This window comes from Haemorhous mexicanus, chromosome 8, assembly GCF_027477595.1.
Source record: "Haemorhous mexicanus isolate bHaeMex1 chromosome 8, bHaeMex1.pri, whole genome shotgun sequence".
NCBI classification, from domain to species: domain Eukaryota; kingdom Metazoa; phylum Chordata; class Aves; order Passeriformes; family Fringillidae; genus Haemorhous; species Haemorhous mexicanus.
Genome location: NC_082348.1, coordinates 25,580,834 through 25,603,135, shown reverse-complemented (window position 1 = coordinate 25,603,135; position 22,302 = coordinate 25,580,834). Strand labels below are relative to the sequence as shown.

Genomic DNA, 22,302 nt, shown 5'->3' with positions numbered 1-22,302 from the left:
AGCAATAAGCTCAGGTAAACTAAAAAGTATTCTCAAAAAATTTTATTAAAAACCCTGAAGCGTAGTTGTCTCTCAGCAATTGTTTGAAAAACCTACTATTCATCATAAAAATATTTGTAATTCTTGTGTCATGTCATCTGAACTGCAACATGCATATTAATCATTACATAAAGAATGGGTTTAAAACTTGAGACAGAACACAAAATGTAAATGCTCTTTGTCTATGACAGCATTATTTCCATTTTGCATCTTACTTAATGAGTTATTCAGATTCTGCTTTAAATTCCTTACAGGTTATTGTATGTAATTAAATCAAAGTACTTCACAGAAGGTAATCATTCTGTGTTTACCCTTCCATCAGTGAGAATGCATAAAACATGCTTTTTAACCGCTACTTTTGATTGTTTCTCACACAAAGTTTTTCAAGATTTTTTTTTCTTTAAAGATGATCACCTGAGAAGAGAAACTGCTGTTTGTTCTTCAGTCATTTTTGTAATTAACGACCTCTTTCTAGAAAATACAGTACTTTTCATTGAGATCTCATTTCTTTAGCTCCACATCAGGAAACAAAACCTTTTACTTGGGCATAAAAAGTATTACAAGACACTGCAAAGGACCAGGACACAGTCCTTATTTGATCTCCTACACAAATTGTGTGGTGTTCTGGGGTCTTTTTATTATCTAGAATGAAGCCTTTCACACATTAACGTGACCTCAGGAGCTCTATTATCGCTTCTAAATACAGCAATTCAGAAAACATCCCCTAGGAAGTTTGGATCAAGTTACTGCAGCATGCAAAGGTAGCCCATTTGCTGAGTCTGAAGTTCTAATATAATTTTCCAGTGAGATTCATGATTCAGCAACCGCAGTGCTCAATGCTAGTGCTGCAGCTGACAATTGCATGAGCCAGTCTAGAGGCCAGAGGGAATTGTTTTCTTGCATCATTTAGCATTTTTGCCTATTCTGCAGAATACCAAGTCTTAATGGAATATCCTCCTTTGTGTGTAACATGAAACTGTTTTTCTTCTTCAGTGGAAGAAAACAAAACAGCGTATCTCAGTAATTACATTGCAATGGAGTTGTTTAATTCTGCCCTAATCTGCCATTTATTATTTTATTTGAGATTACAGAAAGGGCAAAATAATAAACCAGACACAATACTCCAACAAACACAGTCTGGACTTTCTGAAGACATGAATACAACTAGAATGCTTGCTTCCCTCCACTCCAAATACAGATATAATTCATACATAGTAAGTTTGCAAGAAATATTTTGGCATTTCTACCAAATACAAAAAAAAGTAATTCCCGGCAAATGTAGTTTATAACCTTCTTAGGAACCTTCCAGTCCTCATTTTGTTACTACAGACAAACAAAAAGACTGGTCTGGTTCCCTTAAGGTTGAACAACCTTGCAGAACTTCAGTCTGGCTTTGGATCAATAACCCATGGCACTGAATTCAATTTGGGAGCTAGTCTGACAAACAAAATTAATTGGATGTCTAGCAATATGCTGATTTTGTAATAACTCCAGCGGTTAAGGTTTCAGTTAAATCTTTCATTTTCTGTTTCACGACTTTATAATCCTTGCAAACAAAAGTCACTGGAAGACTTCTGAGTTTGTTTAAATATCTTACATTACCATGATTCTTTCTCCTTGCACTTTGTGCTAAGGACACATAAATAGTTAATGAAGACTAATCTGATGGTGACTTCAACTCCTCCACCTCCTATAGTTTACATGATGTAACTGTCCTAGCAGTAATGGATCATCTTCACTACTGCCACCTACAAATGCCTACTCCTCACCCCAAAACACAGCTTCTCTTTTTCATGCAATTCCTCCTGTATTACTGAGATATCCATACATGATGAGATCACAGTTACCTTCTATGTGTGAAAAACACTTCTGAAGTTTGTAAGTCTTGCAAAACATTTTTTCTCCCTTTTTTTTTTAATATTTTATTGGCATTGTTCCCTCAGAATAACAATTTGAGAACACAATACCTTTGAAAATTTTGGTTTTCCATCTTCATAGTGGATCTCCACATAATTGGAAGATAACAAGTCACTGCCAAAGAAAGGATAAATAAAGATGAGAAAAAGCTGAGTACTTCTTCCATTGCTATGGGTAGGTTTGAGGGTTTTTGTTAGCATTTTCAAAGCATTTTTATTTTCCTTGTACATTAGTTTAAAAAAGAAAATCAAGGAGTTTGTATTCAGTACATGGTTTGAAGGTACACTGGAAGTGAGAGTGTGGTATAGAAGGGGGAATTTCATTCTGCAATCTAATCCCCTGTATTTTAGCTTTACAATTAGATTACCAGCCTTCTAAATATGAAAAAAAAAATACCCCTTGGCTTTAGAACTTTCCTTGCTGACAGTATATGTATTTTAGTTCATCACCATTTTCAAATAGCTTTTCCACTCTACCTTAAAGCGTAAATAGAATGTATGTAAGGCTGAACAAATAAATACACCATTGTTATGAAGAGAGGAGTGTATAATCACTTTCACAAGCTGCAAATACTTGGATTTTTTTCCAAAAGCAATAATGTTCCTTAAAAGAAAACACACAATGCAGAACCCAAAACACACTCCATACTACTATTTTCCTTACTTTCACTTTTTATTTTCAGATACCTTTCTCATTCTTATTTCCTTTCTAACTCTGGCTAGAAAATTTCAGAAACACAATAATTTTCCATAATGTATAATTTACAGTTTTGTTGATTTTTTTTTTAAACTAAGCTTAGCCAGCCTGTACACAACAACCTCAACAGCCCCATTCACAGCAACAACAAGTTGCCTGCAACAACCTCAGTGCCCCATTCACATCACACTCTGTTACAATCAGGGTTGCAGCATAATACCCAGGGAGAGCAAAGAAATTAAAGACATTAACTGGCCCCACCAAATATGCAAGATTAGCATTTTACTTAATGTGATCCAGAATTCTTAGCATTTTTGAAGCCTCTAATGTACACTTGCAACTAAAAAAAAGAAATTTAAAAAATCATTAAAAGGTCTGATACTGGTACATATATCAAAACAAAAATACGATTGCTACAAATAAAAAACACCATTATGGAAGGCTGGTGTGGCAAAATAGCTCTGATGGGAATTTGTGACTAAAAACAACCTATGATAATGGGTATCTCAAATTCAGATTAGGCTATTAGCAATCCTGATAACACTTTAGCTCTGGGACTCCTGGCTCCTCAAATCAATTCTTCATGCCATATTTATCAGGCACTACACGCATTAGAGAGCATCCTGCAGAAGTCACTTACCAGTGGCTCTCTTAGAAGTTCTTTCTCATGAAACTGACACAGCACACTCTGGGCCTGCAAAACCAATGCTAATAGCCCTGAATAATTACTGAAGTCTAATAATTTGCCTTAAACATCACTGTGAAGGCATTATTAAAATTATTCTTTTAAAGTGCAGATTTAAAAATAAATTCAGTTGCATGAATCAATTTTAACTTTGTGTCATAGTAAGGTATAAACTTTCTGAAAAAAAAGAAAAGTTGTATAAATAGTGTAAATACTTGACTGCAATACAAATATTTATTTCTTCAACATGGCAGGATTGAAGCTCCTAAAAAGGCATACATATACACAACAATTCAAGTTTAGAGTGTTGATAATGTCCTTTTATCCTTTGCCTTTTTCATACTTGTTATGAAGCATAAAGACTACTGTTCCCAGTAGGGGATGGTACAGACAAGGCTACACATAACTAACTTAAGTAAGAAAACTGAAAACTGTAATTACAATACAAGTATTAAAAAAATTACTGAGAATGCTTAAACACAGGAACTGTGCTCAACATGATAGGGCCCTGACCAGAGTCCAACTTTTACAGACACTTCTGCTTCAATTCATGAAGACCATTTGGTTTCCTCAAACTAATTCCTGGATCAGCAATTAGCTACCTGTTGCCAAATCAAGCTCATAGTTTCACACCTTCTTTGTTGCCCTCTTTTAGTATGACTCTTACATGACTGATCTCAGAACTTCTTTCCATGCTGTCTAGTGCTTTTTGCATCTCATAAGACTTGCAGTAAGTGATATCCCACTACGTGTACTGACTCACAACCAACTATAGTTTAATTACAGCATTTCTCTCAGATTTATCCTATTTTGTATGACATAAGAGCTGCTCAAAACTTCTTTAGTCTACCCTTTGCAGCACCTTTCTATAGTTTAGTACTCTTTTCTTGGATTTTGGTTGAGCTTCTGTTGTAACCTAGTTGGTTCCTCATCTGCCAACCTTTTCCATTCTTTAGCCTCTCATTAGTTCCAACTGCCAAAGAATTCCCAGTTGGGTTTTGTCCAAATACCGTGTCCCACACGACAGGCTATCTAACATGGAATACTTTTGATGGAAAACTCCCATATGTATATACACAAACACTACAAGTACAAAGCAGGATGCAGACAGTTTGCCAGTAGACTCTACACTTTTCTCATCTCTGACTTTCCAGCACGTATGGGGTCTGTGTGGCAAGCTTTTGGTAGTGGAGGGGGCTATGGGAATGGCTCTCTGAGAAGCTGCTGGGAGCTTCCCCTATGTCCAACAGAGCTGGTACCAGCAAGCTCCAAGATGGACCTCTGGCATCTGCAGGACACAAGGCACATCAGTGAAATTCTCCATACTGAACGAATGCCTCCAAAGAAAATTAAGGCCTGCTGTTTGTGATATACTTCCCAAATGCCATGCTATAAACAAAATGCAACTTTAATTTGTGAAGCACCCTTTTGGCAAACATAATACAGTATCCACCACCTAGAAGGTAGAGTGGGAAAATCTTGTATAAGACTTTTGGACTTCACAAAATTCTCTCTCATGCAAGGCTGGACTGGAGTGTTTATCTCTAGCTTCTAGCCATTACTACATTTTTAAGCTTGGCACACATAGCCACCAAGGTCATGCAAGGACAGTTTTCTCTTAACATTTCCTTCAGGACAGCCAGAATTTTGAACATTCCATTATAAAAAAAACAGTCAGCTGTTCCTTAAAGTGTATGCCTCCCCATTGCCAAGTACCTGACTTTTGTCAGGTACCTTGTATCACTGTCTCATTTCAAGTATCTGTCTATACTAGCAAAACATGCGAAAGAACACCTTGCTTGCAAACATTGAGTAAGACAGGAAGGGTAAGGAAATTTGTTCTACATTTTGCTAAACTCTGGGAATAACAACAGATGTAAAAATATACATAGAACTGCTACTGCAAATTTCCCCTATGAAACTTTTACCTGTTATTAACACTGACAAATCTGACAAAAGACAAAGTATTAAAGGGAAAAAAAAAAAAAGAATGCTTAACCAAAATAACTTTCAAAATTTTTTCCTACACAAAAGACTTACACAGAAGAGCACTGTAATTTCACCAGGAGGTGTGATGGGGTTCTTTATGTAAGTGGCATCAAAAAGAAAGGCCCAGAATACACTGATTAAGAGCTCATGAAGAAGAGCAATTGCCTGAGGAATGAGGCACAGAACTCATGCAAAAAGTAGCGGTCTTCACAGCAAAAAATAACTCTTCTTCCTTCATTATCACTTACAGAATGCCTAAATTTACCTCTGAAAGGCAAACCTGAATTTTAAGAAATACATTTGCATCTCATCTACACTGGACAGTGTTTTGTCACCTTTGATCCATTTTGAGCCATTCACATCTTGCTTAGGGCAGAAATGCATTCAGCACAGCAAATCTGATTTTCAGTATGACAAGCACCAGAAACAGTGCAAGCTTTAACTGAAATGAGTGTCAGTCATGATCACATCAGACAAAAGTCTGTTTAGATAGTGGCACATTAGTATGATCCTTTGCAATCAACACACAAGTTGCAACATATTGAATGAACTCATGACAAAATAATTTATCTGCTGTGTCCTTTTCTACAGTTCCTTCCACCCTGTCTTGTTTATCTCAGACAATTGTTCTTATTGAGCTGTCTTGCTCCCTGGCTCTTCTATCTGAGTTACACTGAGAAATGCAAAATAAGCAGCAAAGGGATATGCCATTCCCTGTAGCTGCTGCCTTTGAAGGCACAGACCAGCTGTTAAAGCAAGCAGCAGATGCTTTCTGAAGAACTCACATCCACTTCCCTGGCATGTACTTCACTGCTGATGTTTTCATTAGCAGGAGAGCTGCATAGTCAGTGGCTTACCTCAGCTGGCATCTAACTATCCTGAAGAAGAGAATTGATTTGGGTAGGAAAAGGCTATGAAATTACCAAAAGGTATCATAAACAAGCAAGAAAATTACCTTCCAGCAACCTAGTAGACAGCCTGCAGAAAATCAGAGTACAGCAAGAATTACCTTTCTTGCAAACTTCTTAAATTATCTTTATACTAACCTATTACCAGGCAATATATTATTAACTATTCTGAAATGTTTCAAGCTCAGTACCAGTGTCTGAGCAACCTAGTTTAGTTGAATTATTTAAGAGATCACCCATGAGATGTTTTCGTCCATTTGACAGATATAGTTTAGTAGCTCATAAAGATGGGAAAAACAAAGAGACCTTGCAAAGAGTATTTTTTAAGACAATCAAGGCACCATCATCTAATGCAATGCCCATCTACAGCCTTGTTTATATTAAAAGTTTCAATTATATTCACAAACTTTGTTGAACTCACTGTTTTAAGGTGAATTTTTAAAATTTCTAATGTTTATTTAAGAAATGTCATAAATACTCAAAGTTTCCTTCTAAAAACTGTGACTAGTTTTCCCATTTTCATTTTAAAAATAATTAAATTTTATTTTAAAAACTAATTATGAGAAAACCCCAAGAATCAAGTAGTTTCCCAAATAAATCCATTATTGCCCTATTGTTTTTTAAATTAGGCTAACATTGTAATCTCCTCTGGGACCATTCCCCAGTTAATTCAGTTCTGCAGAAACATACACCACAAAGAATAAACACCAATTATAAGGTTTAAACAATTAGATACAATTTTCTTTTATGTTGCCTGCACCTCACAAAAGAAACTAACTCTCCACCATAGTCATCATATTTTAATGTCTCAAATTGTTACGTCACATTATGGTCAAATGCAGCGGGGTTGGTTTTTTTCATTTCATGTCAAAGATGCCAAATATTTTTTCTATATCTTTATGGAAAAGAAACAGAGTTTCCTGGAAGGATGGACCTCTACAGAGGAAAGAAGGAAAAGCTAAAAAATACAGACTGATTTTGGTGATTTTTCTTTCCTCCCCTTCCCCAAGAATCCTAAATTTTGAGGCAAGTTATCCATAGGAAGGGAGAGAAATTTTTGTCTTTGGGTTTTCCCTCTGTTTCTGTGCATATCAATTAACTAATTTCCTATTCTTGGATGTGTCTCAGCCACCACAGTCCCAGTGGGTGAAGGTTCCAGTACAGCCTGAGCCCCCCATGCTGGTGGAGACCTCTTTATCTAGAGGCTGGAACTAGGCCATGGCTGCAAACTGCCAGAAAACACAGGCAACTTCCCTCCTCACTAAAAAAAGCAGCAAGTAAACATTTTTAATTCACTGCCTTTGGTAGTAGTGCTCTTTAATGTGATTTAGTACTACACCAGAACATAAAGCCTGTTTACCTTTAAATAGGACATAAAGAGTTACTTGCAAAAACTCTTCCCTTTCAGCATAAAAACAGCAAGTTAAAAGCCTTTTTACATGTTGCTGGAAATGAAATCATTAAAAACTAATTTTCTAGCACCTTGCAAACATTTGTTTGCATAAATAATGCAGCAATATAAGAAACTGGTCAGATATAGTAGAATCATTATTACCCAAATACAATGTTACAACACTGCCATTTGAGGACAAAGGTGAACTTACTGAAATAAGTGAACGAAGACTTTTTATATAAATTGTGTTTTATGACAATGCTACCTGATACTCATTGCATAAGACGTTTATTGAGTTCAGGCAGACAATCTTAGTTGAATTCTAACTTCTCAAATGGGATTGTTACCCCACTACAGCACTACAATCTTCCATTTTCGTACTCTGAGTGTTAACTAAAAACATTATTTAATCTATTACAGATTATAAAACTATTACTTTTTGCATCAAGTTATTTCCATAATCAACATATCTACAATTATGCATCATCATAACCAGCATCACACTGAGAGCCTGCAACTGGTCAACACTTGAGTGTAGCAAGGGGCAAGATGTCTAAAATTTCAGAGTTACCCACCTTGCTAAGGAGTTCAAGTGAGTTCTTTTTTTCTGACTCTTCTTCTCAGAAAAAAACCACCAAAAATCACTCTTAGGATAACAAATTATATTTCATCTAGTTTAGACCGTGTGAATTTGCGAAGTTGGTTACCCTTTCAAGCTCCACACAAATCTTACTTATTAATTGTCTCTGCACACTGGATTCAAGGGCTTGAGGGGCTCACACTTGTTTCAAGCTGTTTGTGCCATTGCATCATGGCAAGATGGAAAAAAAGTAAAATTTTCTAGTAAAAGGCTCCCTAAAGTTTCAGATTGCCACCTCTTCTTAAAAAAATCTCAACAGTTACCAATGAAATTGAATATCCAATTTTCTTCACTTAATTGTCAAGTTATAGTATTTGCTGTGAAAAAAGAGCATCTGCAACACAGAAGGTAGGCAATCACATCGTTTCAAACCGTGGTAAAGAAAACCAAAAACTAGAACCTGTTTGCATTTAACAACCATCCTCAATTTTAATTTTAATTAGGTGTAGAACATTCAAAAAAAACCCAGGAACAAAACCAAAATGCACAGAACACATACAGTGTAGGTGGCATTAACTCGCCATAGAGCAACTGATATAAATATATACTCATCATATACAAGTGTATTCCAAATTGTTCTGCCTTTGCTTCTGACTAGACATTAGCAGTACCAGTATGCCAACTACAACCCAACATAGTAGCAAAAGGCTGCTTTTTGCTGAACACATAAAAATAACTGAAACACAAGAATGGGTCTTTTTCAAATCATTGTCTACGGGTATTTACATTTTATGCTACAAACTTTATGACTTACAGTTTCAGAGTATTACGTCCAGTCAAAAACTAGCACAGGTTTTTGAAGTCATTTTCCAGAGCAGAGCCAGATAAAGAGTCAAACGTTTATGGGACAGAAGCCACTAAAGAAGCTAGGAGGAAACCTAATGTATAAAGAGGCAAGCAGTAGGGATATCAGTAAGGCATCCAAACACACTGTGCCTTATATATAGGCAGTAAGAAGACTCCTGCTATCACAAGAGCACAACTTCTTCAGCCAAGGTGCACAGCAAGTTCATTCCCTCTCTCTTTTTGAAGTGATAGACACTGCATTTCTTGATTGCTGAGAAAGCAGCCACAATTAGAAAAAATCTGTACATCTACTTATGAACTGCTGTTAAAAATAAGCAAGGACAAACAGCAGAACTGGACAAGGGGTAACATTGCCAGGATATGGGGAATGTCAATGGGCTTGTGATTTTACTTGGATAATAGCCATTCACCATGAGACTCAGACAGGAAATGCAACGAAACCCAAATCCTAATGAACAGGAGATAAGAGTTCTGGTCCTCATTATTGTCTCTGTTAGGCCACTGACCATCCGGCCATGGAAGAAGCCACTCAGGCATGGTCTTGAAGAGGTTCAGCCAGAAATTTAGAACAGATAAGAAGTGGTAAACAACATAATTTGTCTCCTGGGAAGGAAAAACTTATCTCAGGATGTCTGCCCAGACTTGTGGATATGTGCAATCATTTTTATGGAACATTCAGGGAATGTGCCAAGGGTAGAAAAGGTGAATCAGGACATAACGTGTCAGAAAATGGAGAGGAGGTGGCCTAAAAAGGAGTCACTAGTGTAAGCTGCAAGACAGCTTGTTTGGCATAGCCTGGCACCTGATCACTGCTGTCTGTCCTATGTTAAGTCCTACGTGTAATACTCCCTCTGTGACATTGCTCTTTTTGTGTCAGTGAATGCTGTCCTGCCTGTGAATCAGGAGAGGGCTGCAGTACCTTTCACCAGCAAACTTTCAATTCTCATCAGCTGTGGAAGAACTTTATGCGCCTGTTTTCTTCTTCTCCTAAGTGCTGTCAGCATGTTTACATGGTGCCAGTAAAGGCAATGGTTCTTCTTTGTCACTGTGTGACCAGCCATACCCTACAGACACTGCCATCTTGGGAATGTGTGCTCACACTCACTTCTTGCTGGATGTGCAGACAGGAGCAGTGGAAAGCAGACCAAGAAGAGGAATTCCCTGTAGCTTAGAGGGCACTAAATACTGGTTCTCTTCACAAATGCGTCATGGTTATTCATTGGAATTACTATGCACAGTCCAACCCTCATAAAACAACACAGCCTTGCATTACACTATAATTTTTCCAGAGCCTAGAGAACATCCAGTTATCTTCAAGCTTTCTTTGTCCTTCAATTGCGTGACATTCCCAGCCTTCACAGTAATTCATCTTTTGCCAGACATTCAAGACTTCACATAACATTTTGAAAGAAAAAAATGCAAGAGCAACCTAACTTCAAAATTATGCATGGATGAAGCAAATTGTTTCCAGCTCACCTTTACAGCAAAATATCTGATAATTAGCAGCCAAGAAGCCAAATATGTAAATTAAGTTCTGCAAATTTTCCAAAGCCATAACTTGCTGCTTTTAAAAGCTGTTAGATTTACTAAGTTTGCATCTTTATCCCTAAGAAAACTTACCTTATATGACAGTTTAAGACCAAAAAAAGAACTCATATGAACCTCAAGATCAGAGGAATGCTTTTTAAAATCAATATGCAATTGTTTCTGTAAATTTGTTTCTCCTTTTTTAAGCATGCTCAGTCTCAAGGGACATAGAAGGGGCAAATGCACTTTTGAGCATTACATTTTACCTGTCCAGTATTTAGTATGAATTTTATACTTCTACCTTATTCTTAAACTTTCAGCAGGCAAAAGAAAGGTCATTACAATTTTCAGAAAATCATAGTTTCACACCTTCAGCAGTGATATAAAAGCATGTGGGATATCCAAAACTAAACCACCACTGCCCTTTATTACAAGCCAGTTCTTCTAGACCAAAGAATTATATAAAATGGTCTTACAGCAAACAGACTCTAGCTGCACCTTTCAGTGCAGTCACACCTTTAAGAATCCCATCTTATTAGGAATTTCATGACTGTAGTGACAATAACATGATTTCCAGATCACTAAAGATGAGCTATTCATACAAGTATTTACAATATTTCTACACACTGACTTGAGCAACTAAAACATCTCATGATAATTCATCAATTTATTTAAAAAAAAAGCACAAGAAAATCCACACTTTCCAAACACTACCAGTACTGGAATTTCTCCATCTACCACAATTTATTTTACTATGAACAATAAAATTTTCAGGGTATCTACTTTATGGGTGTCATTTTTTATCTTACATAAAAAAATGTTAAATGTTGTTTTGTATTAATAAACTTGGATAACAGCATCTTTGTTCAACAGATCTTGGAATATTACATGCCCTGACCTTGTACCATAAGATGATAAGAGCAGGAGTGAAGGAAACCTCAAATCATGCACTTACTTATTCAGTGTGAGGTCAAGGATGAATTTAGAGCCAAAGGCCTCAATCTGGAAACTTGCCTGGGCCAGATGTACAGCCTGTAAACAGAAACACGCAGTTGTCAAAATATTCACTGAGTTTTATATACAAAACAAATGTGACTGTGAAAAACAAAGTTATGGAAAACATGCTTATTTTCATGAATCTCATGGGCATATGAAAACTTCTGCCCTTGTACCAAATTCTCATTCAAAAGCATTTTCCTTTTTAGAAGGAAGCAAATGGTACCTCAAAAGCATACTCTGAAATACACACTCATCCCTCACAAAAAGTAAAGGAAAAAAAAAAAGGATAAAAAAGTTTCACACAAATGTCTATATTTTGCTATAACCAGATGGCTGTGCAACATAAGCATAAGTAATGTAGCATACTGTTCTTTTAATTTAGTTATTGCAATCATTCCCTTTAAAAGGCTGAAATAATTAAAGCATTTGTAATACACACTTTCAAATATGAAAATCATGGCAAGGCTCCTATTACATATTATGAAAAACTCCTTCAAAATAATCCCTTCACAATTAATGGCTTTGTACTTGGCACTGTAGCTAATCAGTATAAAGAATACTATGCTGGTCAACACACAACAGATCAACATTTGCCTGTCTTGCATAGGGAGTTAACTTCACAACAGTCAGTTCTTGTCAGATAAATTGTATTCTTTTTTCTCTATACTGTAATAACTGCAGCCAAAGACATTTAAAACATGCTTATCTGTTTTCTAGAAAAATAAGGAAATGATAATAGATGATCCAAGAATTTCTTCTTGTGAAGAGCTGTTCCAACAGGGTTGAAGAGATTACATCTGAATTTCATAGTAGCTTTCCTGATAGTATTCTAATAAAATCATGCTTAGTTACACACTAATTGGATACAGTATAAATAATTACACAAAGCTAGAATATTATGACTAAGCCCATTAGCCAAAAGACAAAAAAACCCCTATTTTTTTATTAAACACCACAATTAACCCTCAGGTATGTCACAGAAAATATATCAAGTTCTAGCTAGTTTACAGCATAACTTAAATAATATGAAGGTTAGCTTTTATGGCCCACAGTTCTGTTCTCTTTAGGAAATTTCTCCACAAAAGATAAGTTCTTGATGTTTCTCTTCCATTCTTGTACTACACAAAGCAGCACTGATTTTAATCCTCCTTCTCAGCAAAGTTATTAATCATCTTTCAGAAAACTCTTCAATATAATTTTTTTTAAATTTGCTATTGTTACTAAAATCAGCTGTGACATTTCCCGTATTACTTTATCATTCTTTGCTGCCAGAATTATCATTTCCCTTTCAATAGGGTCACAGAGCTTTGTTGTCAAGCTTCTTTGTTTAAAAATAAAAGTCATGTACAAATATTTTAAATACCTAAAATGCCATTAAAAAATCTTAGCTAAAGCCTAGTTTTGTTCATTAAAAAAATACAATGATTCTAAGTGAGAACTAAAAAAATAATATTCTTAGCTGATATCTAAAATCATATAGAAGCAAACCACTACTAAGCTTTCTCTCAGTTCTATTTTTTGGTAAACGTATATTGTCATCTCACCAGTTCACCAATTGCTAACACTGGCCTGGCAGATCTGAGTTTACAGCTGCTCTGAATCAGCAGAGGAAAATGGTTTAAGTATAAACGCAAACAGGTGGCATGCTCAGACTCTGCTAGCATACACGTTAAAAAAAAAAAAGAAAAAGGGAATGTCAGGTTAAATACATGCCCAGTAGGACAGGCTTTTCAACCCCAAATCCACTTTTTTTTTTACAAATGAAATAATGGAATAAGTAACACAAGGAGCTTTCCAAGCAGCTGTTCATGACAAAAACCTTATTATGTTTTCAAAACACACTTTTTTTTTTTTTAAAGCATGAAATTTTGTTACAGGGAAAGGGCTGCAAATTAATTTTATGCCATAAAGATTCCACTTAGGAGTTACACAAGCTACTGCTTTGAATCTCCTCCACATGTAACATTTACCTAAAAAGATGTTCATATATATGTCACAAACAAGATTTCAATGTTAAATATCTGCAAAATTTACAAGAGCATGAACTATTCCATTAAGATCATGCTGAAACATGAGTAATCTCTCCCCAGGCATCAGCTACTGATTTCAGTGACAGATGGATGACTAGTCTGACCTGCTACAGCTTTCTGTTGTCCAACCAAGACTGTTCAATGATTTCTGTGTATCACCCTTCAAGTTTCTAAGCCATGAACTATGTATTCTTTCTGCAATTTCGAATTATTAAAAGTAATTTTTATTCTTGGTCTGCAATATCCTAAAACCCCTTACTCTTGTAGAACTACATATAGCAACATTGCTATTTCTGAAAACAACCACTTCTGTGTATAAAAACACTACTTGCTATCTATTAGTGTGACTCACTAGCAGATGCAGCCTGTACACAAAAGCAATTGCTGCAAAGCAGCTGACACTAATTTGATGACCTGCAGCAGGGCATGTTCTCCACCAAACTCAGCTGAAACCATGGGTTACAAAAAGATTTAAAATCCCTGGAGTTTAGCAAAAGCACTCTTTTGAATTCAGGTGAATGCAATACACTGCTGCTACAGCAAATTCAGATTCTCTTAAACTAGTTTAACAATAGATAACCACTCCCAAAAGCCATAAACCAGCTGAAGGTAACAAGACTAAATATCCAACCCTGAAACATTATTTTCCTGCAATAAGTTAGCATAGAAAGCTACCAGTGAACTATCACCAGATGTTTTAAGCATTACAAACATCATGTACCACAATGATGGGAGGAAATATTTCAGAACAGTATCTGCAATTCTGTTATCCACCTTATAATTTCTCTGTATTCTCTCATCAGCTACTGTGTAATACAAATACCTGAAGTATAATCTGAAATACTGTGTTCTTCTCATTGGCATAGAAATATAAATTCAAACAAGAATATAATGTTGATCAGTACGTATTTTGAAGAATATATGTATTTTTGCAGGAAAAATAATATACATCATCCTCTTGCATGGCTTGTGCACATGCAAATGCTCACACCTGCTTAAGTATTCTTTATTTACACAAAGAGAAGACCAAGTTCCTTTGTCTGTGTTTGCTTATCATCTAAAAACCTCTGCAGAGGTTCCTGCTTTGACAGCTATAGCCTATTCCAATGGCAAAGCTCCAAAATTATATAAAGTTTTTCTTCTGCAAAGACTTACTTATGATGTATAACGATGTGGGTTGAAGAAAGGCCTGAGTCTCTCACATTCTTCCTGTCCTCATACCCAAATCTTAGGAAAAAAAAAAAAAGTCTTTTTTTTTCTTCCCTGTTCTGGAAGCTCAAATTACTGGTATAGTAATTGTAGTAAGAGAGTCTTTATACCAGGGACATTCTAAGAGGGCTACAGGTGCTTATGCAAAGTAGTAGCTCTCAGGGCTTTTTCCAAGCTAAAAATCCATATGTATAAAGAATTCCAGTTTCCCTCAAATCAGTCATTAGGTTACAATATAATTCACTTTTTTCAGACTTTCAGGAAATTTACAATCATCATCACCAAAAATAAACTACTACATTACTTTTACTTTCTTCACAGTAAAACTATGCCCAATGCAATAATGTGTTATCCCTTCAAAAACACTAAGTTCCATCACAAATCTTTAAACAAAAGTAACAGCCTTATTTAACTGACTAATGATGGCTATGAGTCTTTTGCTATATTCATGCAGATACAATCTCCAAATGACAAGCTCATTGCTTTTAGAAATCTATTTTTTCATACAATTCTGCTGACTAAAACAATGGCCAAAAGCTACCTCTCTGAGTTTAGAAGCTGAGCAAGGGGTTTCATCACTCTCATTATGGAAATAGAAATGTAAGTCAGATTTAGATGGATTTTACACCATCAAAACAGTTTTTTGCTCTAGACCTCCATTCTAATAATAGCCTTAGTTTTGTCACAAGTAAATGTGACTTAGTACATAGCAATTCCTAATCCTGCTTTCAGCTTGTTGGCCTATCCTCAGACCTCATACAGAAACCATTGCCTCTTCTAGCATTTGGTTACATTCCACTGCATGTCACGTGCACCAAAACAACCTTCCAATACTCCCTGGAAATAAAGCATTTCATACTGAAACAGCAGCACATGAAAACTGATGCTTAAAACATACAGAATTTCAGAAAACCTCTTGTTGATGATTTGTCGCTGGACTTGAACAACAGAGGAGTTACTTCAATGCACTTGAACCCCAAGCCCTGAAGACTGTTCTTTGAAAGAAAGGTCATGGCCATGTGAAAAAAGACCACTGGAAGCAATGCTACTGTTGTGCATCTAAACCCCAGGGGCCAGAACTCACTATTCTCTCCCAACGTGACAATACTTAGATACCCTTCTGTAGTAACACTGGCTTCCAAAGCCATATCCCCCTTGAGGATTTTTTGGTAAGACTCTACAAAGTAGTGCATCCCTATCTTGGGCCACTTTCCTGCAGTATCCACCTTCCCACAAATGCTAGAAAATCCATAAACTTAATTTATTTCTATTTTGGAATAAGGCATACAAGTACAAGCACTGCGCTACCTAACACTTTTGTAGGTTATTGTGTGAAGCTCATGAGAGAACCCAGAAATAACTTTTTTTTCTTTTTTAAAGGATTTAAGAAGTTGTAGAAGTAACATTACCTGCATTTCAGCTAAGAAACAAAGCTCTAGATCTAGCTGAAGATGGCATAAGGAAAATCTCCTACTCCCAGAAACCAAAGACAGGAAGACCAATTTCAATGCTCCTGTTATTTACTTCTGAAGACACAGAGTCAAGATAAGACTTTTGCATTATTATAAATTCGGTATAGAACAGAAAAAAAATAAAAAGTACACACAATCTTCCATTTACAAGTAGTGCAAACTGAAGCTGCAGCACGGAAAGATCAGGGAAAAAGAAAAAAAAGACAAAGCCAGCTGAAATATCACAAAGATTCTTCAACAAAAAAAATACCTGCTTTTTTTTCAATACTGCTTCCTTTAAAATGGAAAAGAATTGTTTTTCTTCATCTCAAGTATGCTTTCCAGCTCAACTTTCATATGCTGCATGCTAAAATTACATAGAGGACTGAGACAGCACTGTATCTCAACCTTTAAAGCAAGGCAACATAGTAAAAATTATTGCATTCACCTGGCAGGAGTATTTTCTTTATGTAAATGACAAACAGCTGACCTGATCAGAAACACCTGGAGCTCCACCCCATGAAAAATAGCTCAAAATAAATCAAACTTTTCTGGGGAAGGGGGAACATCTTCATAGTCAAAAGTACTCTTGCTTATTTTTTCCTCTTTAGGATCTGCAAAACAGTTTTCCTAACACCTCTCTCCTTCCCAAAATCACATTAACAGCTTATAATTATGCATGAAGAGATGGCTTCTTTACAGCTCCTGAAAACTTCTGATTCAGAAACTCTCCAGCAGATATAGTCAGCCTCCATATGAGTCCATTTTTAGTTATTTTCCACTCAAAATTTGCTAAGGTTGCCCTGGGCTTTGTTTCTCCAGCAATCCTATTATGTTCAAACACCTTGCATTGCAGGATTTTTCCTTCTGCTGGCCACTGTAAGGACTTGCTTCTAGACTTTTCTGACAAGTTGTGCCCCAAGTTGTGCCCCATGCAGTCTCCCTGCTAGCTCCTAAAAATCTTGTGTATGTAGCCTGTGAAAACGAACCAAAGCAGTGATCCAGTTCAATAAAGAGATTAACAGTTCCTTCAAAATACTACCTCCACCTGCAGAAGCTTAAAAAGACAGAACACAGGTGACTCAGACCTCTACATCAATTTTATGGATTCCTGTGAGCTTCTTCAGTGTGTTTTCATAAATAGATGCTCATTTTTGAGCATTTTGCACTAAAAATAACTTCAGAAGAACTCAAAAGCAGCTAGCCTTAATTTGACTATAAGGAAACAGGTATACAGAATTATGAGTTTTCAAGTATCAAGAATTTAAAATCAGCTTCTTTAAGAGCACAAAGCTAAAATATATACTAGAACTCAGCCCCCTTGGAGATAGACCACTTTGTCAAAACTATGGTGAACATTTCTTTCTTTTAGCAGTGATAAAAAGCTTTTTCCAAGAAGAAGGAATGTGAGAGGGTCTTGATCACAAACACCTTCTCAATATGATGACATTTCACCAAAAGGGGATAGAGAAAAATCATTGCTAAGAAAGTAACATCTTATTTATGTTTTTTTCTTATTCTCTGCTACACTGTTTTCTCTTGAGTGTTTAATTTCTACCAACATTTCACAAAGAACATTGCAGACCCTTTCTTGTGGGAAGTGATTTTTAAAAAAATATTTTAAATAATTTTACATAATTATATTTCTCCAACCTCTTTCATCCCACATGCACACTATTTCTTCTAGTCTTACTCTCTCCTTAGAGTGACTCAGCATTTCTGAGGCATTCAGGCCTGATCTCACAAACAGGCCATATTCCATTATTCTGACCACTGTACAGAAGTTCCACAGAAAGGAGTCTACTGAATATTATGAGTAGTTAGGGACTGTTTCCACATCATATGCCTATAAATGGCATATTAACCTTGACAAGAAAATACAGGTTAAAATGTATAGTCCCAAGAACAGCAGAAGAACAACAAAAGCATTTTTTCCTCAACATTTTACACTCTATACATATAGAAGGCTGTCTTAACTTTTTTCACATTATTAAAAAAAATCCTAAATACACATGTCTTTCTTTTCCTAACTATATTTTGTTATTTTGTAGTTATTTACCTGACTACTTCTCTTTATTACCAATAAGAGACATCAAAATCTCACAGGTAGGATTTATTACACTATAGCCTTTCTTTTAATTCTGAGAAGGGTAAAAGCCAGTATTGAAAAGAATCCCCCCACTAAGTCAAAGCCAACCCCTGGGTATCTTTCACAATCAACTGCATTGTTTTGTTAATGGGTTGTTGTTTGGGTTGTTTTCCTTTTACACCTTCCAGACTTCCCCCGGTCCCCAATTATTGCTCTACAGAGAAGACACAGAAAATCTTAGACAGAAGAAAAGAATATAATAACAAATATTTCAGCTGTTGTAAAGTAGATGAAAAGGCAAAGAATTACTTCATGCAAGGAAATGCACAAGATGCAAGCTGGGGGTGAAGGTGTCAGGTACGATGATCCAGAAGCAAGACATACAAAAATCCATCCAGACAATGAACATAATCAACTCTTTCCTTCAATTAAATATAAACAATAAATATAAAACAACTGAAATTTCATGCCAGAAGAATGAAGTCAACATAACGTCACTCTCCATGAGGGCCCAGGACTGAGGAACCCTTCTGTGGGAAAAACTGCAGCATTAGCATTCCCTGTGCTTAAAAGGGACACATGAGTAGAAAGAAGATCCACTTTACACAATAGTCAGCAGCAAGCATGCCCAAGGAAATCAATACCAATTCTGTCAGCACTGATTTCTGCAGAGCTTTACTCCAATGTGTAGATACAAGGTAGGGCATAGGAAGGAACAGCAACGTTCTCGTGGGCAGGGCTGGGTAAGCATAGAGATCAGTGGACATTGTCCCCAATGGATTTCAAAACAACATGGAAGAAGCATTATTCCCATAGGCAAGTGTGCAAGCACTTTTAAATCCCTTTCTTCCCAAGAGAGGAATAGAAAGACCTTAATGTTTTAAGTGTATTTAAAAGAGTGGAATCACTTGAAAGAGTATTAGTTCTGAATGTAGTGTTCTCTTAAGTAGCTCCAGTTTCCAACCAAAAGCTTTTCTGGGCCAACCATAACATATTCATGTACTGAGATGCATCCAAAGGCACATACCAGCATCCATGTTCAATAAGCTAGGAAGTAACCTTTCTTCCTATTAAAACATGAAAATTATACAGGTACCTCAACTTTTTTTTTCAAAGATTATTCAGTGCCTTCTTATTAATTCCACATCTGAAATGGCACATAATCAGTATCAACATAAGGACATATAACATGTATTAAATTCACTGTCCAAAATTTCAAGAGAAATGCTATTCAATAGGTAGGAACTCCATTATAGCTAAGCCCTTCAGTAATATGCTACACACTGATTTGCTTTGTTGCCTCTTCCCTACCTCTTTATATCCCAACCATCTTTACCTTTACTTTATCTTTTACTCTGTAGGAAGAAATTAATTTTTTAAAATAAAGATTTATAAAAATAGGATGAAAATAATTTAAAGGGTACTAAGTGACATAGTTTAGACAGATTTATTTCTTTACAAAGTTATTCCCAAAACCAAAGTATGTTTAATACCATATAATTTCAGGCAGAAAAAAACCCAAACAATTTACTAGCTGTATCCATACAAAATGTAACATTAGATCCTGCCACTAAAAATGAAGAATGCAGGTACTGTTTGACAAAAAATGGTAACATTTACAGTGGTCTTCGCTGGCCATGCAGTGGCAGGAAATGAATGCTGCATTTATTAGGTAGTGCAAGCACACTCAAAGCTAAGTAACTCAAGCTGCAAGTTTAGGATTCCAAGGAAGCTCCCTATGCAGGTACTTCTGCAGTCTAGAGCTATTTTGGAAGAAACATTTTGCTGATGGTTGTGTACCAAAAGTGAAGACACCAGAATCTATGCTGATTAGTCAAGTCAGCTTCACCTAATTCTCATTTGTTTTACCTACAGTTCAGTTTCTGAACCATTCTGAAATTCAAAATAATTATCTTTAAGTTAACACAAGGGAAATTACATTCTTGTTTAATTACATGTACTCCCTTAATTCCTAAAAATTGTGGTAAGGACCACCATTAAGTCTTGAATACATACAGATCAAAACAAACACAGCTTCACATCACATATCACTGTTTTGAAAATTCTGCAGATGAGCCTCTTTTACCCTACCTTGTCATGTTTCTGCTGGTGCCTTGCCCTGGTATCCAGGATATGGTAAGGGGTCTCAGAGTCTCTGTTGATGTAATAGATTAGTCTTGAAGGCAGTGTGATTTCTTTCTGGATTGCATTGCTGTAGCTGTTATTTTTACTGTTACTGCTGTTACTCTGTTGAAATGTACTCTCTTCATCTGCCAGTACTTCCTCTATACCGCTTGCTGTTTCATTCCAGTGCAGGCCTGGGGAAGAAAGATATGCCAGCCATAAATTCCATGGCAGAATGTGTTTATTTCCATGAAAAAGCTACATATTTGCTTGCAGTTTCTAACATTTTACTAATCATTCAAGCAAACAAAAAGATAACTTACTCACTGAGCTAGATTTGATTCATTTTTTACACACAAAATGGTTTCAGAAAGAACCTTATTTATTTAAATGCATTAATCTACATTTTCATATGCAGTCATAGATTATAAATATTTTAATACCTCTCAACCTTCAGGAGGAAAAAACCCTCAACTTAATGGATATGTAGTCACCCCCTACCTCCTCTTGCACAGCTAAATTCTTTCACAAAAAAAAAAAAAAATCTACAAAAAGCTAAGAATACTCCCAGTGTTGCTAACATAGAATCCAGAGTCCATGTGCACTGAATGCTAAACTTCCTATTATGTAAAGGGAATTGATTTCTACTTCTTTTAACTTTGACAAGAGCCCTTTTCTTCTGTAGCAGCTTTTGAAAAGAAATCCTGTATCTTTCTTCATTAAAATTTCAAGACAGTCAATCAATGCGATGTAACAACATAACAATATTACAAGGTAACGGCAATGTACCAACAATAATAACACGATGCACAAACAGAGTGCCTTCAGAGCATTCCACATGTCACCTATATGCAACCGAGAGCAAATAAACAACAAAGCACACACGAAAATCCGACCCCAAGCAGACAAATTAGCGGATCGCCGTCCACATGCACCGTGACACATCCAAAGCCCACCGGAGCTTTTTGTGTCGCATCCCTCACGGGCGTCTTTCCACGCACAGCATCCCTACCCAACACACTGCAGCACCGGCACCGCACGTACCCCTCTTTTGTGAGAGCAAGCAAGCCAAGGAAATCTTAACTGAGCCCCAGCTTCACACACGCTGACACAGACACGTACACAAAGCTGGGAGCGGGAAGGGAGGAAGGAATGCTTGAAGGGAAATGGATGTTGCCAGGGTTTATCGCGGGCGACGGCGACCGAGGTGCCGCAGACACCTCAGGCACCCGCACCCCGCCATACCCACCGGCGGCCGCGGCAGCCGCGCGGGCCCGGGGGCAGGAGGAGCCGTGGACGAGCAGGAGCAGCGAGACGAGGCGGCCGAGGAGCGGCAGGAGCGCGGGGCGGCGGCGGCCGCCGCAGCCAGGCTGCCGCAGGGAGTTCCTGCCGGGCGGCTTCATGGCTCATAGCGCCCCGGGGCGGGGGGGCAGCGCGGTACAGCCCTCACGGCCGGCGGGCTGCGCCTGGGGGGCGCGGGCGGAGCGGCGCGGGCAGCCGGGTCCCCGCAGCGGCACCGCCCGTGCGGCTCCTGCCGCCGCCACCGCCGCCGCCGCCGCGAGGGACACAGCGGCACCTCAGCGCGGGGGCGGGCGGGTCCCCGCAGCGGCACCGCCCGTGCGGCTCCTGCCGCCGCCGTGAGGGACACACCGGCACCGCCTCGACACCTCAGCGCCAGCGCGGGCGGGCGGCGGCGCGCGCGCGCGCGCGCGCACCTTCCGCGCCCGCCCCCGGCCGCGCGGGCCCGCGCACGCGCGCTCGGGGCGGGCCGGGCCGGGCGGGGCAGCGGCCGCTGTCCG

At 37.6% G+C, this 22,302-nt stretch overlaps 1 protein-coding gene across 5 annotated transcripts in view; it reads right to left on the bottom strand.

The window, feature by feature from the left end:
- Positions 1 to 21,951, bottom strand: part of ADAM23 (ADAM metallopeptidase domain 23) — a 64,434-nt gene extending 42,483 nt beyond the window's left edge. For 2 of the 5 annotated variants that reach the window (XM_059853281.1, XM_059853279.1), the window contains exons 1-4: positions 21,753 to 21,951; positions 20,471 to 20,697; positions 11,557 to 11,633; positions 2,007 to 2,070 (exon numbers count right to left, since the gene is read on the bottom strand). In XM_059853281.1, coding sequence (XP_059709264.1) covers positions 2,007 to 2,070; positions 11,557 to 11,633; positions 20,471 to 20,697; positions 21,753 to 21,906 — 522 coding nt within the window. In that variant the 5' untranslated portion in view covers positions 21,907 to 21,951. The remainder of the gene's footprint in view (positions 1 to 2,006; positions 2,071 to 11,556; positions 11,634 to 20,470; positions 20,698 to 21,752) is intronic. The other 3 variants (XM_059853282.1, XM_059853280.1, XM_059853283.1) reach the window with 2 other exon arrangements.
- Positions 21,952 to 22,302: the final 351 nt, after the last annotated feature.